At 51.0% G+C, this 25,721-nt stretch overlaps 2 protein-coding genes across 2 annotated transcripts in view; both read right to left on the reverse strand.

Annotated features, from left to right (window-relative positions):
* Nucleotides 1–15,122: 15,122 nt before the first annotated feature.
* On the reverse strand, nt 15,123–16,843 carry INSM1 (INSM transcriptional repressor 1). The gene is given in 2 exon segments (XM_090031560.1): nt 15,123–16,165; nt 16,167–16,843. Coding segments are annotated over 2 exon segments (1,353 nt in total). The 5' UTR covers nt 16,613–16,843; the 3' UTR covers nt 15,123–15,258.
* A 5,731-nt stretch (nt 16,844–22,574) lies between these two features.
* CFAP61 (cilia and flagella associated protein 61) overlaps nt 22,575–25,721 on the reverse strand; it is a 212,687-nt gene continuing 209,540 nt past the window's right edge. The window contains exon 27 of the mRNA XM_090051987.1: nt 22,575–23,081. Coding sequence (XP_089908113.1) covers nt 22,881–23,081 — 201 coding nt within the window. The 3' untranslated portion in view covers nt 22,575–22,880. The remainder of the gene's footprint in view (nt 23,082–25,721) is intronic.

Here is a 25,721-nt window from a genome sequence, read left to right on the forward strand (position 1 = left end):
AAATAATTACAACAGCAACAAATCACACCTACAAGCTGGGTCCAAGAGGCAGCTCATGTGAAAGCATGGAGGCATGCAAGAAGTGCTGGTGGGGAGTTTTTTGACAAAGGGATTCTTTTGGGAAGTGCCAAATCATCAGAACCATTTTAGTGAATGACACTGCAGAAAAGGTTTTGATTTCATTTTGCATCAGAATGGGCCAGACAGGCTGGTACCTAGGGTATCAACACAGGGGCACAGACTGCATGAACAGAGGGGTAATTGTATTCAATTTCAGAAGTTCATGTGCTTAGAGGAAAGTACAGTCCTAGTCAGAAACTTTTATCTATCTTGAGTCTTTGCAGATGCTTGCCTTTGCACAGCACACTCATTTTGGAAAATATTTGTACAGAGAGTTCTAATATGAGGACATTTTTGTCACTACTGACTACTCATGCACAGAAGTAAACACCAGATGGATCTGGTAATTCAGACTGCTTGTGCTAGATATTTGCCTGTTTAATTTCTCTCCTAAAAGCACCCAGGGACATCTTTAGCAATATCAAAATGAGAAAATAAAGTATTTTAAGGATCAAGATCCAGATCTTGTAGGTCCTCAAAATTTCTTGGGTAACATCTTCAGCATTGATGTCACTGGGTTGGACTGACTGGATAATTAGCTTTGCCATCAACACAGCATAACACAATGGTTATTTTTTCTTCATTCACAACATCCCGTGCATTTCAGGCAGACAACTTGATATTGACATTTTTGCAAATATTTCAATACAATCTTTTCAAATCATTTTCTCATGGCATTTCTTTTCAGTGCATTACATATCTCAACAGAAATTAACTTTCCATTTTTCCAAATGGTTTTCAGAGCATTCTTGCATCTTGGCTCTTGTCCCACAGTAAACTTAATTAGTTGATGAAAATTCCTGATGAATTGTTCAAAATAAGAGCTAAGCCCTCAAAGTATACAATACCTTCATCTCCTTTCAGAAGCAATTTATTTGTCACAATGAACTGGGTAACTTTTGCTACCTTTAAAAAAAATAATAATACCTTTCTTTTAATCTGTGCAGATGATACTAGTGCAGTTGGCATGGCACCTAGGAAAGGCAGTTATGATAAAACAGGTATCCTCACCATATTCACAGTTTGTATAGACTGTAATCATATAAGGAAATGTTTTGCATGCTTTTGTTTTCTTCTGTTAAGTTTGGAAGCTTTCCTTGGAATGAGATCTGTTGAGTTTAGAACAAGCCAGTATGTGGAGTTGCATGAAAAAATTTGTGCCAGAACAGGGTGAATTGACACAACTGATTTGACATTGTAAGGTGAATCTCAACAGAATGACATCAAGTATCAGTGTAGAAACACACACATACACAACCTAGAGTTTCTCTCTTCCTTGTTCTTGTGCAATCAGCCATTGCATTTAAGTAGACGAAGCAGTTTTCATGTCAAACAAAAACATCAGCCTTGAGATCTATTTGCAAAAATCCCAGTTTGATCAAAACTATATCAGTTCCCATTCCATCAGGATTGCCTGGTGACAAGGTAAACATAAAAGGCCTTCACATAATATTCCAACCCTGGCTGGTTCCTATACTACTCTTCACTGTAACAATGCAGCACATCTCCAATATTTGCTTTCAGAAAATTAATTTGCAGTCGAGCTGGTTTGTGTGTTCCAAAATTTGATGGTTTCAAGGAATCATCCCTTCATATAACCCTTTATGAGCTCAGTGTCCTGTATTATCTTCTGCAGTAAGTGGCGAGTGTGGTTGAGTCTCCTTCTGAGGCTGACAAATCGCAAATGTGTCCACTTCGAGTATTCCTTGTAACCCCTGTGTGTCCCTGTAGGTCAGCAGCATCTTGCCTTTCCCTGACATAGGGTGTGAGTACAGTACTAGCAGTGTAGACCAGCTGCTGATTCTATGCAGTGTTTTAGTGACCAAACTACAGGTCTTGAGAAGCATTTGGGAGAAAGAAAATCAGTCTGCTTGCAAGAGAGCTCTTGAAACTGGGTGGGAGATTTGAATTCCCCCATCAGCTCCTTTAGAGCTGTTGTACTGCATGGCAATGGCAGCAGCTTGCAGCTAGGTAATCTGCGGCTCTCCTGCTGGCATTGAGGAAGAGGGGAGTCGTCTTCTCTACTTCTCTTCTGGGGGTAAGCTACAGCTGCTAATGCCCCCTGATAAGGGTTTTTCCCCCAGTGCTATGGTGCCTCTTCCATGACAAATGTCTCTCAGAAAGATTCACAAATTGGTTTCCCTGCCTCCCAAACACGAGGCTTATGCTCCATCCAAAGGAGAATGTACTGGGGTGACGGGAACATAAAGCCAAATAAAAGCTGGTGTTAACAATCCACAGTCTCTGGGTGCAGTAACCCCACCTCCAGCCCATCTAGGAGTTCCCATGACTCCCAGTAGCCTCACAGTCCCAGGATAATCCAGCTAAGATTTCTTCTGGACATGAGAAGAGCATTCCAGTTGTACCCAACCCATCCATGTTCCCTCACATGCTCTAGAAGGAGCTTTGTCCTCTTCTCTCCTCCATTTCCTGCCAAAATGTGAACAGGGTCTGGCCACAAAAACTCCAGCATGGACTCCTGAGCCCCACTTAGATACTCTGTAAACCAGAGACTCTGCACTTAGGGCAACTGTGCAGTGCCTGGGGTACACCAGCTGCCACACTGCCAATCACAGGGATGCAAGCAGCTGCCATGGTGGTCATGGCTATTTTTGTGCCACCCTCCCTCCCACATGCACAAAAAGGGTGCCGGGGGTTGCTGCCCCAGTCACCCCCTTCTTCCATTACACTATTACTGCTGTACACTGTAAGCCTTTCCCAGAGGCAATCACTGCAGACACTTTCTTACCAGGATTATACATCTTTTACTAGAGTAGCATTGTAATGCAGTTGCCATAATTCACATCACTGAGCCAAGGTCAATAACACCGCTCCTGGCTACTGCAATTTTTGTTCTAACTCTGTGGCCTTAGGCCTGTAAGCACTCATCTGAGGAGAACTTCCTACCACTTACATACCAGCCTGGAACCAAATATCAAAATCTCAAACTTTAAAAAAAATAGGATTCTGCTTTTCCTTCCAGCCATGTGTGCAAGGGAGTTTATGGGCGTGTGTTTTGTGCTGGTCAGTTTGGTATGTTTCTATATCACCAAAAATCAAGAAAATATACTACTGCTTAGCCACATTATGCCTTTGAGTTTAAAATACTCCCCAATAGCATCCACCTTATCTTAACTAAGTTATCATTCATTAAATGAACATTAAATCTATGAGTATGTTGTGTCAGCTCTGCTCGCACCTTTCAACCTCTCACTAACTCTGTTTGCAACAGTCCAACTTCAGAGTCTGAAGGTCTTTCCCAGTAATGTGCCTGTTTGGGGATTGTTTTTCTCCTGTGCTGAATTTTGTTCAGCATTTCGAAGATTCAGAGTTTCCTACAGTACCAAGGCACACCATTTGTGGCCAAGTAGAGAGAGTATGAGCCTCTGTGTCTGTCTTGAAAAAAATGTGTGTTACTTCACATATCAGGTGGGGGCAGCGTTTTGGGTGTCCGAGTCTGTTTTCATCAGATGAAACTGAAGTCATAAGCAAAGCAATTTGATAGTAGATAATAGAAGCCTTTGTTTGCTTCATATGTCCTATTCATGAGCTGCAACAACACAACACCAAAAATGAAGAGTCCCTGAAATTGCAGTATACACTGGTCTCAAGGTACAGGACATCTGTGCCCCTTCCCCCCACTCTTACATTTTGCTACAAAAATGAATAACACACAGTTAATCACATGTTGTACAGCATTTCATATGAATGTGGGAGACTCGCGCTTGTTAACCAGCATGGGGATTCCAGATGAATAACTGTAATGAGGCCAGGCCACAACCCTGGATGCAGCAAGTCCCAATCAAGAGATTAAGGCAAGTCATCCCCAAAACAAGCACCACCTGCAGCACACACAGAGCAGTCCCCTGGTCCCAGCTGGGCTGAGTGAGGCAATAAGCGCAGCCCATCCTCTGAAGCCACAAGCAGCAGGCCCCACCTGCTTCAGCTCTTCAAAGCCAGGCACAGCTTACAGTCTCCTTGCCCCGACCTTCTGTGCGCTTCCTTGTTAGTCTTGTGGTTTGATGCCTGGCTCTGACAAGACCCTTGGTATTCCTTAATCCTGGTTCCCTGTTAGTGATTCTGGTTTGACCTTTGGCTCTGGCTTTTGTCTTCTGATCCCAGTTAACCTTTGGCTTACTTTGTCTCTCGCTTTGGCTTCTGACCCCAGCTTGTTCTGACTTTGGCTATCCCTTCCCAATCCAATTCTGATGCAACACCCATTCAAACCCCCAGCTCCCTGGGGAGCCACTCTGGATCACACCAGCAGTAGAGTCATAGAGAAGTAGGGCTGGAAGGGACCTCTAGAGGCCATCTAGTCTAACCCTCTGCCTAAAGCAGGATTGTCTCCATCCAAACCATCCAATGCAAACAATAACCTAAATTCTACACACGACTGCTGTCCACCCTGACACAACACAAGCCTAACACCCTAACCTACCACAGTTAAGGCAGGAGAACTCCAACAAACAATAGGCTGCTTCTATAAAATGTTGTTAATATACACTCAAGAGGTCCTGGGTAGAGGGCCACGCCCCCATCTACAGAGGAAGGCATAAACCACAACAGTCCATACCAACCTGACCACAGGGGGAAAATTCCTTCCTGCCACCAAATATAGTGATCGGTCTGACCCTGAACAGAAGGGCAAGATTCCCCTAGCCACAAATCTCTGAGTCTGATCCCAGCAAGAGCATTGGCACACCCCATTCAAAGTCCCCAGCCTTGGCTGTAGTCAGCCCCCAGTGCCCCTAAGAAGGTTTAAAAACATCTCACACACGTAAGAGAAAGGTCTGGGGCAGCCAGCAATGCCCAGAAGCATGGGAAATGCCATAGGAAAACCTAGGCATAGCTATACCTAGATCATCCCCAGCCAGTGGCTGTCCAACCTCTTCTTGAACACCTCCAGTGATGGAGAGTCCAAAACTTCCCTACCTGATCCATTGCATTGCCTTGCTGTTCTAACAGTGAAGAAGTTTTTCTGTCTGGCCAATATAAACTTACTTTGCTGCAGCTTCCTCTCAGTGGGCTACATCCTCCATTCTGCAGTAAAAGAGGACAGGTGCTTTCCCTCTTCTTTATGGCAGCCCTTCAAGTATTTGAAGACTGTATCCTCTCTTAAGCATCTTTCTACAAGCTGAACGTGCCTAACTCCTTCAGACTCGCCTCATATGGCTTGCTTCCCAAGCTCTTTATCATCTTTGTTGACTACCTCTGGACCCTCTCTAATTTCTTCTGATCCTTTTTAAAATGTGAAGCCCAGAACTGTTCACAGTACTCCAGAAGAGGCCTGACCAGTGCCAAGTAGAGAGGCACTATCACCACCTGTGTCTTCCACCTAATGGTCCTGTTGATGCATCCCAAAACTACATTCACCTTTTGAGCAGCTGCATCATACTGAAGATACATACTGAGTCTGTGGTCTACCAAGACTCCCAAGTCTTTTTCCATAGTGCTGCCAGCCAGCCAAGTACTCCCTATTTTATATCTGTGTTTTTGATTATTACTCCCAGGGTGTAGCACTTAGCATTTGTCTGCACTGAACTTCATCCTGTAGCTCTAGCTCAGATTTCTAATCTGTCGAGAACTTTCTGAATTGTGCTTACATCCTCCAATGTGTTTGCAATCCTTTCCTGTTTCATGTCATCTGCAAACTTGCTCAAGAAGCTTTCTATGCCAGCATCTAAATGGTTAATAAACATGTTGAACAGCACCAGTCCCAGGAGAGACTCAAAACCTCCTGCCATTCTGGCATGGACCCATTAATTGCAGTTATTGAGGCAGTTATCTATCCACCTTGTAGTAGTATTATCTAGCACATTTCTCCAATTTGTTTATGAGAAGGTCATGTGGGACCTTGTCAAAAGCCTTGCTGAAGTCCAAATACATTATATTCATAGTATTTCCTTCTTCATCCATCCAAGTAGTTACTTTGACAAAGAAGAAGATCAAGTTTGTCTGACATGCTTTTTTTTTCATAAATCCAAGCTGGCTACTTGTGATCAACGCTTCTTCCTTCAGATGCTTGCAAATGGCTTTCATTAGGACATGCTCCAGTAACTTCCCAGATATTGAAGTGAAGCTAACTGGTCTGTAGTTCCCTGGGTCCTACTTCTTGCCCTTTTTAAAAAGGGGCACTACATTGGCCCTTTTCCAGTCCTTTGGTACCTGGCCCATCTCCCTCAGCTTCACAAAGATCACTGCCAAGGGCTTTGAGATCTCCTCTGCCAGTTACTTCAAGATCCTGGGATGAAGCTTATCCAGCCCTGCTGACTTGAATTCATTCAGACCCAACCAAAGCTCTCTTGTTATCTCCTCCCTCGGCTTGCCCTTTCCTTACCAGATAATCCATATTAGGTGTCTGGCTGTAGCTTAATTTATTTGTGAGGACTGAGGCAAAGTAGCTGTTACGCAGTTCCCTGTTCTCTACATCTTCAGTCAGGAGTTCCCCCTGGCTTGTTAACAGATGACTCACAGCTTTCTTGGTCCTTTCTTTCTGGCGGACACTACTTATAGAACCTCTTCTTGTTGTCCTTAAACTCATTGGCCAGGTGCTTCCATTGTGTTAGGACAGTTTCTTGTTGGGCTGCCAATACTGTGCCCCTTAGGAGCTCAATCTATCCTCCCATGACACCATGCCTTTTAGCTCCTTGAGTAAGATGAAATCCAACTTTTTGAAATCTAGCATCCTAATTTTGCTAATCTCATGCTTTCTCTGTCTCAGGATCTAGAATTCTATCATATCGTGATCATTTCCTCCCAAGTTACCCATCACCTTCACATCCTCCACCAGCTCTTCCCTGCTGGTTCAGGACAAGATCCAAGATAGAGGATCCCCTAGTTGTATCCTCCACTTTCTGGAGAAGAAGGTTGTCCTCCACACAAGTTAGGAACTGGATTGACATTTTGCGTTTGACTGCATTGTTCTTCCAGCAGGTGTCTGGAAAATTGAAGTCTCCCATCAGTACCGTCCCGTAGCTTTTGAATAGATTTGTTACCTGCTTGAAGAGTGCAGCATCTACCTTCTCCTTCTGATTAGGTAGCCTATAATAAATCCCCACCATTGTATCAGTGCCACATCTTTCACCTTCCTCTTCACCCAAATGCATTCTACTTCGCTGTTTTCTTTCTCCTGAACAAGGGAACAAGTTTGTGTATTTCAGACATACAAGGCAACACTACCACCTTTTCTCCCAGCCCTGTCCTTCCAACACAGAGCGTAACCCTCCATGTTGACATTCCAGCCATAAGAGCTGTCCCACCACATCTCAGTGATGCCAATCAGATCATAGTTCTTTTCACAGGCTGCAGCTTCCAAGTCATCTTCTTTATTCCCCATGCTTCCTGCATTTGTATATATGTATTGGATGTATTTTGCCTGTAATTAACCTAGTCCAGACCACCCATGCCCCAGTGCAAAACAATAATCCCATACAAAATACATAAATTGCTGGCCCTGTTATGGTCCAATTGCTGTGTTGGCTTTTCTAGATTTCCATCTGCAGAATTTGAAGGTTTCTTAGCTGTAATGTAAGCATCAGTGAGTGACCAGGGCTCCAGCCCCAGGTGCCAACTTACCCCAGAGAGTAAGAGCAGCAGCCACAGTCGCTGCTGGCCCAGCCACTACAGCTGGCCTGGTCCCTGCCACTGCTGCCACCCAGGGTGCAGCCCCTGGTTATTACATCTCTATTCCTCAGCCTCCCATTAGTCATTCTTTGATAATTACCAGCAGTTAGGCTGGATGGAGGTGCTTTCCTGCATTCTGTTTCCCCGTTCCTTGTCACTGCTTGATTTATTGTTTGTCCCATTAGAATCAATGTTCCTTTGAGCAGAGCCCTCTCTTGTATGATTGTACAGTGCTCCATGCAGTAGCAAATCTAGGAATGCAGCAAGGAGGCTGTGACACCAGCCCTCCCCCGCCCCACACACACTTTAGCTGGGCTGCACAGTTTGTTCACCAGCCGATCAGGGTTGGGTCTGGCCAGAACCCCTGCCTTTGCAAGTCTGCAGAGCCCAGGAGATGTGTGCTGCTGCTCTTCACTCTTCCCCCTCCCCGCCAAATTCAGCAGCAAGGAAAAGGAGGGGAAAAGTACCAATGGTGGTAGCACTCACTCCCTGAGCTTGAGACAGCCAGACCCTGCCTCTTCACCCCCACCATGCTAAGAGTTCATGTGTGGCACGGGGCGGGGCTGTGCCACCACACCTGCTCTGGATCTGCCCCAGCCTCAGCCTCTCTGTGTGTCTTAGGTGTATAATTCCCCCCACTATCCCCAAATCAGTAGATATGTAATAATGCACCTTCAACTCAAGAAACACAGGTGAAAACAATGTAGTTCAGATAATCTTGATCCCTTGCAACCATGAAAGGAAGAGAGTAACCTATTGAAGTAATTTTAGTTTCTCAGCCTGAGATGCCCTCAAAGGACATGTAAAGCATGCTCAGTGCTTCCTCAAAATCTGGGTCCTTTAACACCAGTCAACCAGGTATTCCCTCCTGTTCCCACCGCACAGAACTATCAGCTCACTAATCACTTTTTCAGCTATGGGCCTGTGTGTTGATTTCTTCAGCTTATGGTGCAGCAATGTTTGAAGCCTTAATCCCTTCACACTAGGGGAAATATTCCTAACTTGAGGAGATTTCAGCTGCCTCCTACTGGAGTGTGGGTGCACTCTCTACAGTAGTAGGGGGCTAAACATTTTGGTGAGTGTGCCATAAACTAGCTCTACTCCCTCTCCGAGTGCTGCTGTGATCCCTTTCCCCTGAGCTGTTGCTCTGCTTTCTGCTCCCTGCCCTGTGCTCCCTGGCTGACTTGCTGCTCTGCTTTTTGCTACCTGCCCTATCTGCAACTGTGTGGTCTGTCCCTCTCTGATCTGCTGTGTGCCACACAGATGTTGCCCTGGCCCCTTGGGGCACTTGTAGCATAGGTTGGCCACTCCTGCTGTAGAGCACAGGGAAAATCACAAATTCCCTCATTGCCTCTTAATGCCAAATGGGTTTGTCTCCCTGTCTTGTGCTCTGGACGCCCAAAGCAAGGAATGTCTGTTACTGCACTGGTGAAAAGATCTGAATTCTGCACCTTAAGGGCTCTTTTAAAAGATGCAACTAAGCTACAAGCTGTTCTAGATGCATTTTAAGAGGCCCTCAACAAACCCTCAGACTTCTCTTGAGGAACACTTGCTTTTTGTCCTTCTGGATTAAATAGATCCAAAGAGCCACCTTGGGTCATAAGAAGTTCTGCTGGGGCATGACCACCTGGTGGCTAGGGCTGTCCTACCCAGGGTCAGTGGCACAGAGGAAACAGAAACAAAAGCCCTCCTCCCCAGGGACAGCTGCTTTCTTTCCCATTTTTAATTGATCACTTATAGTCAAAACTATAATCCAGTCTGGTGTTCTGGGACCTGGCGTAAAAGTTTGGCTTCCTGAGACTCAACAGAGAAGGGATGGGTCGATTCACGTGCTCTGGCTGGTTCCAGCAGGCTCTGGTTTCTAAAAAGGGATCACTGTTTCTCTTGCTCCGAGTTCAGTAGTATCATCAAGCAATTTGAGGCTTCCTGAGAAATGAGCCCTGCAGCAATCTCCCAGTCAACAACCACCCTGCCCGCAGCATCCTGGAATGTCCTACTTTCTCTCAGAGGACATGACAATGTAGTCCAGACAGCCTTTTGCAAGGATGAGTGAGGAATGGGGGCATGCCCACGTGTTTCTCTGCTGCCTTTCAAAAGCAGAATGTAATCGTACTCCAGGGCAAGCTAGCCTGGCTGCAATATGATGGCGTTCATGTGAGCTAAGTGACCTGATGGAGAGGGAGCTGACTCAGAAATCTCTGTGCCATGCTGCCAACAGTCAGAGAGAGGCAAGACAAGTGAGCAAGGCAATTCATTTGGCAGAGCCCAAGGGATTCCCAGAGCTCCTTTCACCTGTTTTGAAAAAGAAAAATTGCCTTGGGATAGATGTTGTAATTCAAGGGTGTCAAACTTACAGCCTGCAGGCCAGATCCAAGCTTGCTATTGCTGGAACCTCTGGACCATTGCTGTGCACCTGGACCCCTTGCCAGACCCCCTTGCCACCACATACCCTGGGCTCTATCCAGCACTCATGGAGCCCCATAGGCCAGAACTGGCCTTGAGCCCCAGGTGTAAGCTAACACCGCTGGTGTAGCTGATACAAGTTAGTTTGAGACGGGGGGACCTAGCTAAATGCCTGGATAAACTCCAGGCTGACTTCATGTTGGTTATTGGACTGTTCCTCCCCACCCCCAGCATGACTCCTGGCTACACAGCTGCACTTTACCAGTGGAGTACCTGACAACCTTGTTGGCATAACCAGTCAGATCTGTTAGAATAAGGTGAAAATATGAAGTACTCTGCTTGGAACAGCTGTGGCTCTGCTGATGTTCGTGTGAATTTCTACCTCGTGTGCATGTGTGCTGGCAAGAGTTGGTTTAAATTCAAGTATAGCTTACCAAGGTGTCTGTTAAAGTTTCCTGCCAAAAAATTAGGGACCAGATTCTGCTCCTTCTATGAGGTGTTTAAGTGGTCTTAGGCACTGAAGCACTTTTCTATTCCACCCTGCTCAGGTCCTGAAAACCCACGAATGCCTCTACTTTATTTTAGTACACCCTCATGCAACCCTAAAGATATAATCACCAAAAAAAAAAGCATGGAGTAGGACCCACCAACTGTTCTATTTCAGGGACTTGAGCAGGGTGGGATAGAATCACATGTTGATGCCTAAGAAGTCAACTTACACTTCCAGTAGATGGAATACCTGCTGGCCTCACACGATTTTTCTACCCTCCTCCCCGCCACCAAGTATAAAATTTTACAGGATTGTGAAATGGTAAGCTGAGATGGTGGCAGACAGTGCAAAAAGGAAGACAAGGAAGAGGACAGCTTCACTCCTTCCTGGTGTTTTCCCCAGTGCCCCACCAGTCTCCAGTTGCAGTAGGGGAAGCTTGGCATCACTGTGCAGGTCACCAGAACAGAAGTGGAACAAACTGTATGTTGATTGCTCAGCTTCTTCAGCAAAGCTGAACACTGATTGAAATCATGACCTCGTTGACTCTCTCTTCAGATAAACCCACCAAAAGCTCCTCTCAGGTGGAGGAGGTCAGTGGAAACCATTTTTCTTGCCACCACTCCTTGCTGAAGATCACATTGGAGAAGTGATGAAGTGAAGTCCCAATGCCTCTCCCCCCCAAAGGAAAATCTGGGTAACATTTACATTCTGGGACTACTTGAAGCTGAAGCCTTGAGGCTCCTTTGCCCACAACCAGACTGCTTTCAAAGTAAAACTGTAGAAAAATAGCAAGAAACATGCTTGTCTTCATTCTGAGAAGCCTATTCCGGACCTGGGAGTTGGCAGGATGCACCGACCAGATGATTCCAAGCTGCACCTGAGCTGTGGTTCCTTTGGATCCCAAGGCTCCAGGAAAGTAGGTGTAGTCTGGATGGGGCCAAGAGCAGGGTTTTTGTCACAACACCTCTTACTCTTGCTATACAGCTTCTTGAAACCTCTTGTGTATTTTGTGCAAACAATCCAATTCCTCAGCCCATAAAACCAGTTCTAATGATTTATCACCCGCAGCCTCTCCAAGAGAAAAGCCCCTTTGGGACAGAGATTTTTTTAAATGGGTGGCTTTACCACAGGGAGCTTTAGCAGGCACATAACTTTGTTTGGGAAAACCTTTTTTTGGGGAGGCTCTTCTGGGTATAACGTGGTATAACGTGCCATCAAAGCCATTTGCAGAAGCAGGTTCTAGAGACGACTGACTGCCTGAAGGAGAAATCTGCACGGGGATTACCACACATGGAACAGGCATGTTTATACCAAAATGAGGTGGAACGCCTCTGCGGATGAGAGTCTGTCTCTCTCTAACAAACACCTGTACTATGCTTTCATCAAGAACAAAGATGACTGAAAATATATTTTTATAATAGATGACAGTCAAAAACTATATAAATACTACAACTGAAAATTTTCAACCTCACCTTAACCCCAAACACACCTCTATTTAACAAGGCATGGATATTGATGTTCATGCAGCTAGCACAACTGGAATGCGCTTTCTCTCACTCTCTTTCTCTGCAAAGGCAAGACAACAGTTGTATCACTTGCATTATTCTTTGGCTAAACTATTTTTGGTTAACCAGGTGCATCCATGTTGAGGATGCTCTTTTCCTGGTCTGCACCAGGTTTATAATGGTTTGGTGAAATTTGGTAAATTCAGAAAAACTGTGTCCAACTTAAACTGGTGCGGTTATTGCATAGGAACCCCTGCCTATGGACATTTTGGGGGTTGGTCTAGTATACTGTCAAACATCATGAGCGACCAACAACTAGGTGAGACAAGTTCCATGGCATTGTTAATCTTAAAGTGCAGCCCCTCTAACAGCACAGGGTTATAGCTTGTGTCAGTGCTAGAATAGGGGCACACATGTCTATCCATGCACAAGGCGTTTGGCCGAAGAGCTGTGTGATTCCTTACACTTCTATTGCTGCTTGTGGCCTAGATATCTGCTGCTCGGTGTGCTCTCCATGGCTTTGGGGACCTTAGCCATTGGTCAATTGGGAGCATTGAGGTACGGGGAACTAGGTTCTTTCCCAGTGACACTGACTCTGGGGGGGGGCTCCTGAAATTGTCCACCAGCCAGAGTCTGACTAGAACCAGCCAGTAATGGGACAGGCACCAAATCTTACTTTAGGATTTGGGAATCCTAGCCCATAGGCTGAATCTTCCTGGAGAGTCGTGCTTCTCATGGGAGGTTGGACCCAAATCTCCCACCATCCCTCCACCACACTTAATCGTATTTCTCTCCCCCCATATTTAATCCTGAAGAAGCCAAACACAGCAGAGGGAGCTGAGACAAGACAATGTGCTCCCCCAGCCCTGTCTTTTTTGTGGCAGGGTGTGACTGTTAGAGTGATGGCCCCGTGGCAAAGGAAGGCAGGTTGCTGCTCCTCAGCCTCCCTTTGCCACTGAGCCGCTCTGCCCAGGGCCATCTCCTGCTGGTCATCTGGCCTTGTGTCTGCCCTCCCCTCACTCCCACCTGCCCCCAGACTGCCTGCAGCAGCTCTCCACCTTGGTGTTTCTCAACCTTTTTTGTACCAGGCCCCATTTGTAAACACTGATAGCCAGTCCCAACCCTGGTGCCCCTCACTCCTGACCTGCTGCCCCCCCCCAGCGTGTGGACCTCTGCTGGTCTGCAAGGGAAAAGCCACCATTTCCCACATTTTTCTCCATTAGAAGAGAAGTTTGTTCACGACCCTTTCAAATATTTTTGCAACCCACTTTTGGTCCTGACCCATGGGTTGAGAAATGCTGCTCTACCCGCTTTCAGTTCAGTTTATTCCCTGTGCTCAGTGAAAACTGGGGCTGCTTTGGGGACCCCGGGGGCTATGAGGCGCACATCTCACTAGTCCCAGCAGCTTCCCCAGCACCTGAGTGGGCTGCGTTTTGGTGGGGAGCAGGGCTTACCACTTCCCCCCCCCCCCAGTGCCTGGAAAGGCCCGTGCCCCTGAGGATGCCAGGCTGCTGGGTGCCCCCAGCTCCCTGCCCTGAGGGTGCCTTGGCCTGTGGTGCAGAGAAAGGTTGTTCCCATGCGTGCTCACACTGAGGGGGGCTGCTAGCACAGGAGCCCTGGAGGGAGCAGCTCTGAGGGAAGGAAGCGGGGGAGGGGCGACTGCTTGTCACTTCCCGCGGGCTGAGGCCGGCCAATGACACGGAGCGTCCGGCCGCGGAGCGCCTCCCCCGCGCTCCGGAGTCACTCCGGTTCCGCCGGTCGGGCAGGCTCAGGAGCCACGGGCTCCCCCCGGCCGCGGCCCCGCCTCATCCCCGGCGGCTTCGGGACGAAAACCAGCAAGGCACCGGCCCAGCTCCCCGCAACGGGCACCGGCCCCCGGGGCGGCGCGCGAGACACCTCAGAGGCCTTTGAATTGGAAAATATTTTATTTGAATAGTAAATAGTTATACAGTCGAAACAGTTCTATCCAAGCCATCCTATAAATAGCTAACAGTTAAGAAAATAATGTGTGTAGAAAAGAGATTGCATCTAAAAGTGAGAGCGGGCGGCGGCACGAGAGCTGTCTGTGCCCTGGGAAAGCGGAGTCCAATGGTTTCATCCCTGGGGGACGGATTTCTTTTTTAGGTATAAAAGTTAAAACCTTTTACTTTTCTTTTCTTTTTTTCTTTTTTGAGCAGATCCCTTTAGAAAAAAAACAGAGGGGGCCGGGAATCAAAACAAACCAGAAAGACCTGGTAAAACGCACAGTGAAATGGCAAGAGGGAGGGCAGGGGTGGGGGGCAAGCGCAATAAAAAATATTCGCCATCAAATAATAATCTTCATCATTAATATAAATAAATAAGGAATAAATAACATAATTACTCAAATCAACATATACATATAGTCAGAGGCGCTGGGCTGGGGGCGCGGGGGGGGGCAGGGGCTGTTTAAGGCAGTTTTCTACAGCAGTCTCTGGGCACCAGCGAGAGCAGAGTCAAGGCATTCGTGGCTGCGCAAAGACAGTGCTTCTTAGCTCGGCTTTGCTTTGCTTTTCCCTTCAGCAGTTTGATTTGTTCACGTACGAAGAAGAAAGAAAGAAAGAAAGGAAAAAAAAAAGACCAACCTCAGATATAGGTAAAGCCAGATTCCAGCATTTCACAAGCCATAATAAAGCTAATCATTGAGGGAGGGGGAGGGAGTTCAATTTACAGCCTGTGAGAGAGAGAGAGAGGAGAGAGAGAGAAAGGCATTGATTCTTCGAGACGGACTTTCCAAAAAACAGAAAGCAGGCCAACCCGTAGGCTACAGACATGGGAAGAGGGGAGACAGAGAGACAGAGACTTCCTAAGAGACCTTAAAACGCCATCAACACTAGCAATCAACCGGGGCGGCGGGAGCTACAGAGAGGCGGGAGTCACCACGGGCACGAGTTTGGCATCCCCCCCGCCGGGCGCCCCGCTTGTCCAGGGCCGGGGGTGCAGCGAGGCGGGGCGGCGGGCAGGCGAAGGGAACCCGGGGGCAGCGGCTGTAAGCGGGCGAAAGGCAGAGCGCGGCACGTGGCGGGCGGCGGCGGCGGCGGCGGCGGCGGCGGGGGTCTCCCGGGGGCGAAGGCACGGCGCTGGGGCTGGCCCCGGGCTCTAGCAGGCGGGGCGCACGGGCATCTGGAGCAGGATGACCTGTCTGTTCTCCGACGGGTGGCACTTGTTGATGTGCCGGGTGAGGCCGGGCGAGCTGTAGAAGGTGGCCGGGCAGTACTTGCAGGGGAAGACCTGGGAGGAGTGCAGCAGGCGCAGGTGGCGCTCCTGGCTGCTCTTGCCGGGGAAGCTCTCCCCGCACACCGGGCAGGCGTGGCACTCGGGCGGCGGCGGCGGCGGCGGCGGCTGCGGGCCCGGCTCGTCGGGCGGGTCCCGGGCCGGGTGGCCCAGCAGGTGCTTGCGGAGGTAGGCCTGGCGCCGGAACTTCTTGCTGCAGCGCGGGCACTCGTAGAGACCCTCCTCCGAGCCCGACTCGGACGCGCCCTCGGGGCTCGGCGTGTCCCGCTCGCTGCCGCTGCCGCCGCCGCCCCCGCCGCCACCCTCCTTCTGCTCCTCCGCCGGCTTGGGCGGCTCGGGCGCGGGCGGCGGCGCGGGCCGCGGCTTGTGCCAGCGGCGGTGGGAGGCCAGGTTGGCGGGGCAGCTGAAGACCTTGTCGCACTCGGGGCAGCGGTACTCCACGCGCACGATCCGCGAGCACTTGTGCTGCGCCAGCGCGAAGGGGTCGGCGTACTCCTCCTTGCACAGCTGGCAGATGAACTCGCCCAGCGGCTTGGCGCCGCCGCCCCCCGGCCCGGCCCCGGCCCCGGCCCCCGGCCCCGGCCCGGGCCCTGCGCCGCGCGGCTTGGGCGGCTCCACGGGGCCCTCCTTGATGCGCAGCCCCAGCACGGGGGACGTGGTGACCTCGTCCTCGAAGTGCAGCTTGCGGATGGCTTTGGCTTTCTTGGCCGCCGCCGGCTTGTGCTTGCCGGGCTCGGGGGGTCGCTTGGCGGCAGGCCGGGCGGCCGCGGCGGGGGGGCGCGGGGCCGGCCCACAGCTTGAGCTCGGCGGGGGCGAGGAGCAGCGGATCCAGGGCGCCGGGCACGGCGGGCGCCGGGAAGGACTCGGCGGAGACGGGCGAGCCCAGGTTGAAGCTCCGCTCGAAGCACTTCTTGTCGTGCTCGCGGCTCACGGGCCGCGTGGGGCTGCGCAGGGCCGGGGACGTGCCGTCCGGGGTGCCGAAGTGCAGCGGCGCGGCGGGCGGCGGCGGCGGCGGCGACGGGGCGGGCGGCGGGGAGGCGCGGCGGGGAGGCGGCGCGGGGCCGGGGCCCGGCCCGGGACAGGCGGCTAGGGGCGGGGAGCAGCGCGGCTGGCCGGCCGCGAGCAGCAGCAGCTGGGGCTCGGCCTCCTGGCAGCAGCGCACCCGGTAGGACACGGGCGTGGGCCTCTTGCTCCTCTTCACCAGGAAGCCGCGGGGCATCTTTGGGCGCGGGTGGGGAAGGCACTTGGGGCCGGCGGGCTGTGGGCTGCGGGCCCCCCCCGCCCCCGGCACTTGTTGTCCGGCAGGCGCCCTGCGAGGATGTCCCGTCTGCCCCCGGCCCGGATCGCTGCACTCTTTTTAAGGGGGGAGGATGCCATTGTCTGAGCCTCCTGCTCCAGCCCGGAGCCAATCAGCGCTTCCCGCTGCTCCGCTGGATTTGCCGAGGGTGGGAGGGCGAGGGCGAGGGCTCGCCGAAAGCGGCGGAGCGGAGGGGTCGCTGGTAGGTGCGGCAGATGTACCTGAGGGGCCGCGAGCGCCGCCGCTCGCCCTTCCCCTCTCCCCCCCCCACCCCGGCACTTCTGGCCCCTCCTGGATGGAGGCACACGCCGGGCCCCTCCTCTTTTCACGGTCTGATGCTTTTCTATAGGAAGGCGCACGTGCCTGGCCTTTGTGTGCCTCCTTCGGGGGCCACGGATCTGCCAAATGGAAATATCCATCAGCATGACAATGAGCGGCCTCAGAAATCGCCGGGATTACCCGCGGTTCTGGAGCGAAATAGCAACAAAGGAGAAGAATGGTCAGAAATATGTCAGGAGGGTTCAGTAGGCGAGCGCCGGGGCCGGGGGGAAGGGGAGAGGAGGCGAAGCGGGGGCGGGGGGGCGTCGGCGCTGAATCCGTTTAAAAGCCCCTGCCCCCGGGGACGCAGGAGCGGGCCGCAAACAAAACCGGGCACGAGGGGGCGGCGGGGGAGGGCCGCCCCCCTGCACCCTGCATGCCCGGATTTGGGGTGGAGGCATCGACTTGCAGAGCCGGCCTTTCACCCCTCTCCAGCGCATGCCCGAGTCTTTCGGGCTTGGGGGTATCATCATCATCATTATTAGTAGTAGTAGTAGTATACAGGTAACAAACTGTTTATCAGTCTGACGAATTGCCTATAACGGGCGGATTTGAAAGACATGGGGGAACCCTCCCCCCCCCACGTTATTTCATTAAAACCAAAACAAGATTTAAAAAAAAACAACTTTTCTACGGCTGAAAAGTTGCTCAGAATATGTTGGCTGCGGCTGCCAGGGTTCGTGGTCCTAAATACCGCCCCCACACACACACTCCGAAATATCCCTTGTGTGCCCGATCCGATCGCACCTTCCTTGCTAATTCCCTCTCCCCCCCCCCGTGGCGCGGAGCCCGCGGGATAGATGATGAACATCGGCTCTGCCCCCTGAGCAACTTTGCAACGACCCGGGATTTTTTTGTCTGCTGTTTGACATCAGGTGCTAAAGCAAGGGGGGGGGTCATCGAGCAGCTAATAATAATAATAATAATAATAATGATAATAATAATAATAATAATGACGATGATGATGGGGAGCGGGTCTGTGTGTCTGCCTCTGCACAGTAGCTTCCCAAAGCCATGGCCCCTTTCACCTTTGTGAAGGAAATTAACCTCTTTCCATTGAAAGCGAACCGCGGCCAATCTGGACGAGAAAGAGACGCGTGCTGTGGGGCCGGGCAGGGGGGAGAGGAGGGAACGAAATCTGTCCACCAAGACAAGGCAGCCGCGGCAGAGGCTGCTCCTTCCCCCAGCCGCCGGCAGAAGAGTCCAGGCCGGGCGGGGGCTGGGGGCAGAGAAGCCCCCAGCCGGTAGCTCGGCTCTTCCCGCCCCGCTGCATTTTGGGCCTGGCCCTGCCCTGCCCCGGAGAGCCCGGCCCCTCTGGCGGACCTGTTACACCGGGGAGGTTCGCACCTCCCGAGAGATCGTTGAATCCGGCCTAAGGAAAGAGGCAACGGAGGGATGAGAAAGAAGGGGCAATGATTTCGTCCCCCACCTCCTTGATTGAGAAGCTCCTCCAAGCTCCCCGCAGCACCCTGAGTCCGCGAGTGTGTTCAGTGGGTCGTTTCCGCCCTTCCGCCCTAAAGGCGGGGTGTCCCTCGCCATCCTATGGCCTGTGGGGCCAGCAGGTGAAGGAACCATGGCCATCCTCCGGGGGGCTGACATCCCATCCTGCCATCTGGGCCTTCCTTGGGGTCAGCCAGCAGCAACCCAACCGGACCCCTGGGTGCCCAGCGTCTTTTAGGTACGTACAGGTGATTAGACGTGCCCTTGTGACAGACCAGACACATCCTTCCAAAAAAAAAAAAAAACAAAAACCGAAGGGACACGTCCTTCCAAAAGGATTGTCCTTTCACCCGCCCCAAAATAAAAGCTCCCCCAAACCCCACCTCGCATCAACATCCATTCATGTTGTACCTTTCCCCCCCACGCAGCATCGCCACGCTCAGCCCGGCCTTTGCCCTGCCTATATATCAAATGCCCGGCTCCCCGCCTGTAACTCATGTTATTTGCTAACCGTGTTAACCCATGATTTATACTGCGGCTCTAACGACAGTGATGGAAAGAGTCTTTTTTTTGGCCCCCTCCTCCGCCGCCGCCGCCGTCTCCACCGCCTTGCTCCAGTGTGCAGCTCCTTGTCCTGCAAATTCCATCTGGCTGCACTAGCGTTCCGCGGGGCCGGACACAGACACCCGCACGACTCGTACTGGCACTATTTGTTAGTAGTAGTATTTCAAAATATGACACAATAGGCACCAAGGGAAAAAAGAAAAAAAAAGTGATCTCAGGATCTTCCAAAAAAAAGAAAAAGAGGGGAGAATGCAAACAAGCAGCAAAAAAGCTCCCCCCCCAAAAGAAACAAACAACCCCCCCCCCACCTTCGCTTTAGACGCAGCGAGTTCACCCAGCGCTATGAATTAACCAAAGGGAATCTATTGAAACCTATTGAGATACTTCGATTCAAAGGATCCGTTTCTTTTTTGTTGTGTCCCCAGCCCCGGCCAGCTGAGGGGGAAAGGAAAAAAAAACCCTTTGCTTTCAGTGGCGTAAAGATGAATTGGAAGTTGAAAGGTACAAGTATTCTAAACTCATTTTCACAACAACAGAGCGAAAAAAATATATATTAGGGAGGAGGAGAGAGGGTGGGGGGAAGCAAAAAAAAAAAAAAAAAAAGCCGCCCTTCACAAGCAGGTGCAGCCATCTCCAGTGAGGGCATCGCGTGGCGGTGGCAGCGGCTGCTGGGCTACACGAGCATGGCCATGCGCCGGGCCGGGCGGGAGATTCCCCGCTTGCCGCCCCCGCGGGGCCGGGCCGCGCTCCACGCAGGGGTGCAATGCACCCAGGTGGAGAAGGAACAGCCATTAGCGAGCCGCGATGGAGCCCGCAAGAGTCGCCCTCCTGCTGGACAACAGGGGCTCCGAGGGCTATTTAGCAGCGGGAGGCCGGAGCCCGCGGGTGCAAGCAAAGGGCACGGCAGCCGCCCTCCTGGGTTTGGCGGCCAGAGCCGAGTGGGAGGGAGCGGAGTGCGTCTCGGGCCCGCGCCCGCACACAGCTCCTCCCCAGCCCCGTGGACCCTCTCACTTGTCCCGCGCCAAGCACTTCGCCCCCCCACCCCCAAGTTCACTCCGTGCTTCAAGCAGCCTCTGTCTCGCAATGGCCGCGGCCGGCCCGAGTCACGGGGAAGCGGGAAACCCAGGACGGGGCAAAAGTGGCGCCTTGCAAAGACCCCCTTGCTTCGAGGGCATTTACTTTTATACCGTATTTTCCCTTCCCCGCTGCAAGCAACGAATTATACACACATACACTATATATATATAGACGGAGACTGTGTGTGCGTGTATATATTTATATTCATACATATACATGTATGTGTGTGCATTTATTAGGCCAACTATTTGAGTTGATATGATATGAAAGATATGACATTTCCCCAAAGAACCCCGTGTGCCCGTGTCTGTGTGTACGCATGTGTGTGTGTCTATCTATGCACACACACGCGCTAAGGAGTGAGCTGTCCCTCAGCCCAGGCCAAGCCGGGCCGGGCCGGGCCAAGCGGCGGGAGGCCGCGGGGTGGTCCCCGCCGGGCCGCAGTCCGCGAGGTTCATCAGGTTTCTAAACCCCATTGTTGCGCGCCGCGCACACAATGGGCCGCGCTGCTCCTGGCTGCCCCGGGTCGAGCTGGGGCTCGGCAGAGCGCGCTTTGTGCTGGCAGGAATTAGCGATTGTTGTGTCTGTCTGAGGGACACGCGATAGACACGCGAATCCCGCCCGCCCGCCCCGCTGCCTCCTCCTCCCCCCCGGCCCTTCTCCTCCTATTCACCTTACCCCCCGCCCGCTCCCTTTGTACAGCCCATTAGCATAAAGCTGCTATGGATCTCCCGTTTAAATAATTACACACAAAAGAATCCGACATGAAAGCGAGAGACAACAAGAAAGGAGCCCACGAGGCTGTTCCATCTCACCCGCTTCCAGAAGGGCGGGGGGGGAGGGCTGAGAGGGGGGCGAAAAAAAGGGCCCGAAGTATTTCGTACTGCTGAAGTTTCGCACAGCACCGCGGCAACCTGCCTCCCTGTTCCCCAGCCCGGGGACAGCTCTGCTCCGAGCCAGTCTTGCTGGGGGGGGGGAGTTTGGCGGGGACGGGGGGGCTCCGCTTTAGTGCGAGGGGGTCCAGCGCCTGGGCAGTTGTTGCGGGGGGGGGGGGGGTTGCTGGCACAAGGCCCTGAGGAGGAGGCTCTGTGCGTGTGAGACTGTAACTGTGGGTGTGTGTGAGACTGTGACTCTATATATGTCTGTGTGAATGTGAGATTGTGCGTATGTGCGACTGTAATTGTGTGTGACTGTGTGCATGTGAGACTGTGAATGTGTGCATGTGACACTGCGTGAATGTGTCTGCATGCGACAGTGTAACTGTGAGACTGCAACTATATATGTGTGCATGCAAGACTGTGAATGTGGGCGCGTGTGAGACCGTATATGTGTGACTGTGAGTGTAACTGTGGGAGCTTGTGTGACTATGTGTGCGTGAGACAGCGTATGTGCGACTGAGTAACTTTGAGACTGTGCGAATGTGTGTACGAGGCTGTGCGTGTGACTGTATATATGTGACCGAGCGTAACTGTGAGACTGACTGTATGGGTGACTGTGAGTGTAACTGTGAGACTGTACGTACGTGTGCCCGTGTGTATGTGTGACTGAGTCCAACCGTGTGTGAGTGCGGGGGAGCCGGCGCGCGCTACCCGGCCCCTCCCCGCTGCACTGGGCAGGCGGCGGGCCTGTTCCCCGCGCGCGGCATTAGCATACAGCTGTCGGTGCCCCCGCCCCGCCGGAGCCGCGGACACTTTATCCAAACCTTATCATCACTTCTCTCAACCAGAAAACAATCAACAGCTCCTCACACATGGCTACTTTTCAGCCCCCCGCCCGGCCCCGGCCCCCCTCCCCTGCGGCGGAGGCTGCAGCGGCCGACCGCTCGCACCTCTCCCCCCGGCCTGACTGTGCGGAGCCGGGCTCGCAACCCCCCGGGGCTTCCCCGCTCGGGCTCACGCCCAGAACAAAGGCCTTGCCCCGCCGCAAAGTCGCTCCGCAGCGCGGCTTCGGACCAGGGGCCGCCGCCTTGGGCCCCGGGCGCTGCAGGCGGGCGACTCCAGCGCGCGCGGCGGGGTGGCGGCACGGCCCCCCCCAACCCCATTCACTTCGGGGTTCCCGCCTCGGGACGGCCGCCGCTGATTGGCTGGCGGCGCCGCCCGGAGCTGTCAGCGGGCCGCGCCGCCATTGGTCAGCTGGTTGCCGAGGCGCCTGCGGCAAGGGAGTTAACCCCGCAGCTGCTGGGTCACTAGTCAGCACATTAGAGAATTAACCTCCTCCCCTCCCCCCCGCCACAATGTACCTTCTGTCCAGGAAGGAGAGATACAAAGTTCGCATTTGGGAGGAACAATTAAAAAGCTAAAATGCAATATTCAAATCTCACATGCCATCTGTCAGCCTGCGCGGGGAGGCAGTCCCGGCGCGCGGGGCTGCTGCCAGGGCTGCGAGGCCAGGCGAGCAAGTTGAAACACGGGCCTGCAAGGGAGATGTTATCAAAGGAGACAGACGGTCGAATAAATAAGGACCATGGACAGGCCCAGAGCAGGGACACAGGAGAGGCATTTATTACAAGAGCAGGCTTTGCCCTTTCCAAATCCAGCACATCCAGCACATCTTTCTCCCGGCATTGCTCTGCCCGGCACTCATTGTGCTTTCTCCCCATTTCTTCCTGAAGAGGGAAAACAAAGTCATGCTCCATCTACTGGAGGACTGAAAAAAAAAGGCATTTCCTTTGGCTCCTTGCCCTGGAGAAACACCCGGAAAGCCATCTTGGCCCCCTCTACAACACAGGGCCCTGACGTGAGAGTCTCGTGCTTACCCGGAGTGCGAAAAGCGCCACTGTCTTAAGACCTCACTAAATAATCCCAGGCCAGGCGTACATAGGCAAGTGGTAACGGTTGTAGTTCAGATAACTGAGGATACTTTCCTCCACCAGCTTCTTGTAGATGCTTTGCTGAAAAAACCTTTTCAGGTACTTCTTTGGCTTCTCGGAAAGGTGAAGTTCCCCATCCACTATCTCACAAGCTAGCTGTTCCAGCGAAGGAAGGCCATCCCCCTGTACGACAAGAGAGAGACAGGGCCTTGAAGATAAACATCTTGATAAAACCATGGTCAGTGGATACAGCCACCTGAGCTTGCAGGCAGGCCAAAAGCTGTCATTAGGCAGAGGACACACCAGCATTTAAAAAAAGCAGCCAAGAATTTGGCTTATTTAGCAAATGCACAAGTGGCTTATTAAGGATGGGAAAACATATTCAAAACACTGAGCATGCAGTTGGGACATAGAAGCAGAGCCTTATACAGAAATAAATGTCAAAGGAGGCATAGGTAGGCATGATGCACAGGTATCCTTTATTGGCCAGAGAAACAAATACCGGTAAACATAAGATAACTGAATTTTTTGTATAGCTGGACACTTCTCCATCAGCAAGAGCCTTCAAATCTCAGGCACCAGATAAATTAGAGTTTGCTGCTTTGGAAATATTAGGTCTTTAGCTTGAGGCAGGCGGCTAAGCCCTCCTTTCACCCTTTCATTCTCCCCACAGGCTGGCCAGCAGAAGCCCTGGCAACAAACAGAAAGGCAGCTGGTTGCTACATTCCTTGGAAGGCTGCGAGGGCTTGGTGGCAATGGGTATCAGGAAGGCAGTGGAAGGATTATCACACAGGGCAGTGGTGACACTGTCCTTATGCCTTACATGGCACTTTCATTATAAAATTGCAATTTCAAATCTGAATAATTTTTTTTAAAAGGATCTTTCAAACCAAAGAGTTCTCAGCTATTTACAGTTGAAAAAACAAATGGAGGTGTGTGGCTGTGTGGACATGTGCGTACATGTAGAGACTGAAATAGATGTTGTGTGCATATGAGATCTGACAAATGTCTTCATGTGCAAAAAACCCCCCAATTTAAATCTAATTTCCAGATATGTTTCTAGAGCTCTCAAATTTGTAAGTAACTTAGGACTGCTTTTCAGAGCAATACTAGCTGCCATCTGAAAATCAGACCAGTAGGTCTTTTTGAGGACAAGTGCTTTTTCCTGAAAATCTTTTACTGTGCATGTGTGCTATATGATTTTCTACTAATACTTTAACAGCTGATGGAGGTGCAAAAACCCAGCTCTACCATCTGCCTGTTTGCATAGCTGGAGCTCTGCATGTTGAAATAAACACATGCTTGTGATCCTACAAAATGGGTAAACATTCAAAGCTTGATCAATCAGGTTTTGAAGACAAACAAGAACATCCTGTGCAAAAGGCACATAAAATAAATACAGTGTTAGCGTTGAGAATTTAACCACATGAAGTTACAGTCCTCACGCTAACTGGGTTTTCTGTGCACATATCAGTTTGTATACCAAGTGTCTCCTTAAACGTTGTGCCTTAATAGTTGTAGATACGCTCCAGTTTCTATGAATGCCATTCTCAACTAAAATAATCCTCTTTGAAACACTTCTGTGGATTATTTGAATTTTTTCATTTAATTGTTCATTTATTTTCATGATCATTTCCACGACTTTATCAACTGGAACATGAGCCCAAACTGGAAAAGGCCAGCTCTTAGCTTTCACTCAGTTTTTGAGTACAGCGAAATAATAGAGCAGCTCTCCAGAGACCCTCTGGGCAGAATTCTATTTTCCTCAGTGGATGACCAAAGTGCAGCTTGCAACCTACTCTTGAGTTACCTGATTAAAATGTGGATCGATTCTCTTACCCTCTTTGGGCATAGGAGTTCCCCCTTTACAAAAGCAGGACCACACCCTCTGGACATATATGTGCTCCCCTTATAAGAAGAGGAGCTCCCTCTGGAGCTCCATTGACAGCTCCCTATTCCTATAATGGGGCACACTTACATGCTGAGAAGGAGTAAGCAAATTTTAGCTGGGTAACTCAGAATTGGTCACAAGCGGCACTTTAGTTGTCCACTAGGTGACACACCATTCTGCCCTTTCGATTTAAACCAAAGGTGCAGCATGTATTTATTACACACTTAACAGCATGCTCAGTCGATGCTGTATAAACATATGGAAAGGACACATTTACAACATGCCTGGTGTGTAAGAATCCATTAAAACTGAATCAAAATTATGATACACAAAGAGAATGATCAATTTGCATTCAGATACAGGACCAAGTCCTGTGACCCTGCCCTGAATCAAGAAGGGGGCTAATGATTTTAACAGGATTCTTTTTGTGTGCCAGGGCTTCTCACATGAGAAAAGGCTGCACAGTTGAATCCATAATCTTGAGGTCTCTAGCACACCATTGCTATTCTCCCAAAACATTCACATTCTAAGAGGTAAAGCACAGCTGAATCATGGCAGAAAAACATTCCTCTTCAAGCTGAACCTTTTGCTCAGATCGGGTTGTGTTTCTTTTGATGATAGCTGTCAAGAAAGTCTAAAAATAAAACCCTGCCTAGACACTTCCTATCCTACAGTGATAGAGAGACAAGACTATCTACCACCTTATTGATTCTGGTATCCCCTATGGACTGTAGCGATGTTACTTAAAAAGAGAGTTGGCAATTCTGTATGGCACGTGAAGAAAGCCCATACAAAGTACTTCAGCCAAACAGAATTTAAAATATATAAAATGGAAGCAAAAGGTGTGAGAGGAAGTGGGATAAAATAGCACCAAACAATCCAGGGCACCAGTACTTCTTATGGGGTACCATAAGATTATTTTAAAGGTACCA

The sequence above is a fragment of the Crocodylus siamensis genome, chromosome 1 (genome assembly GCF_052110815.1).
Source record: "Crocodylus siamensis isolate JL-2025a chromosome 1, ASM5211081v1, whole genome shotgun sequence".
NCBI lineage: Eukaryota > Metazoa > Chordata > Crocodylia > Crocodylidae > Crocodylus > Crocodylus siamensis.